This window comes from Nannospalax galili, unplaced genomic scaffold (genome assembly GCF_000622305.1).
Source record: "Nannospalax galili isolate Female #2095 unplaced genomic scaffold, S.galili_v1.0 C46384555, whole genome shotgun sequence".
Classification (NCBI taxonomy): Eukaryota; Metazoa; Chordata; class Mammalia; order Rodentia; family Spalacidae; genus Nannospalax; species Nannospalax galili.
The window spans coordinates 1-270 of record NW_008410756.1 but is presented as its reverse complement, the minus strand read 5'-3'; the positions used below and the strand labels follow the sequence as shown (position 1 = coordinate 270).

At 25.2% G+C, this 270-nt stretch overlaps 1 protein-coding gene across 1 annotated transcript; it reads left to right on the top strand.

Moving 5' to 3' along the window:
- LOC103728149 (prefoldin subunit 4) lies at window positions 1–262 on the top strand (the record flags this gene model as incomplete). Its single annotated transcript, XM_008826273.3, is given in 1 exon segment — window positions 1–262. A coding segment is annotated over 1 exon segment (63 nt), but the record flags the coding sequence as incomplete, so codon positions are not given.
- Between the last annotated feature and the right edge of the window lie 8 nt (window positions 263–270).

Genomic DNA, 270 nt, shown 5'->3' with positions numbered 1-270 from the left:
TTGAAAGTTCAGTTATATGCAAAATTTGGCAGCAACATAAACCTCGAGGCCGATGAAAGCTAAACTTTTTATAATACTTTTTTATTTGTTTAATAAACTTGAATATTGTTTTAAATGATAATTTCCTTTCTTCAAACGACATGGAAATGAAAACTTTCTTTTTTAAAAACTTTCATTTAAGTAATGGAAACCTGCCTATTTTCACATGTCTTGCTTATTTATTTTATATTTTTAAAAGAAGACAGTATTCATGTATGTATTTTGCATAAT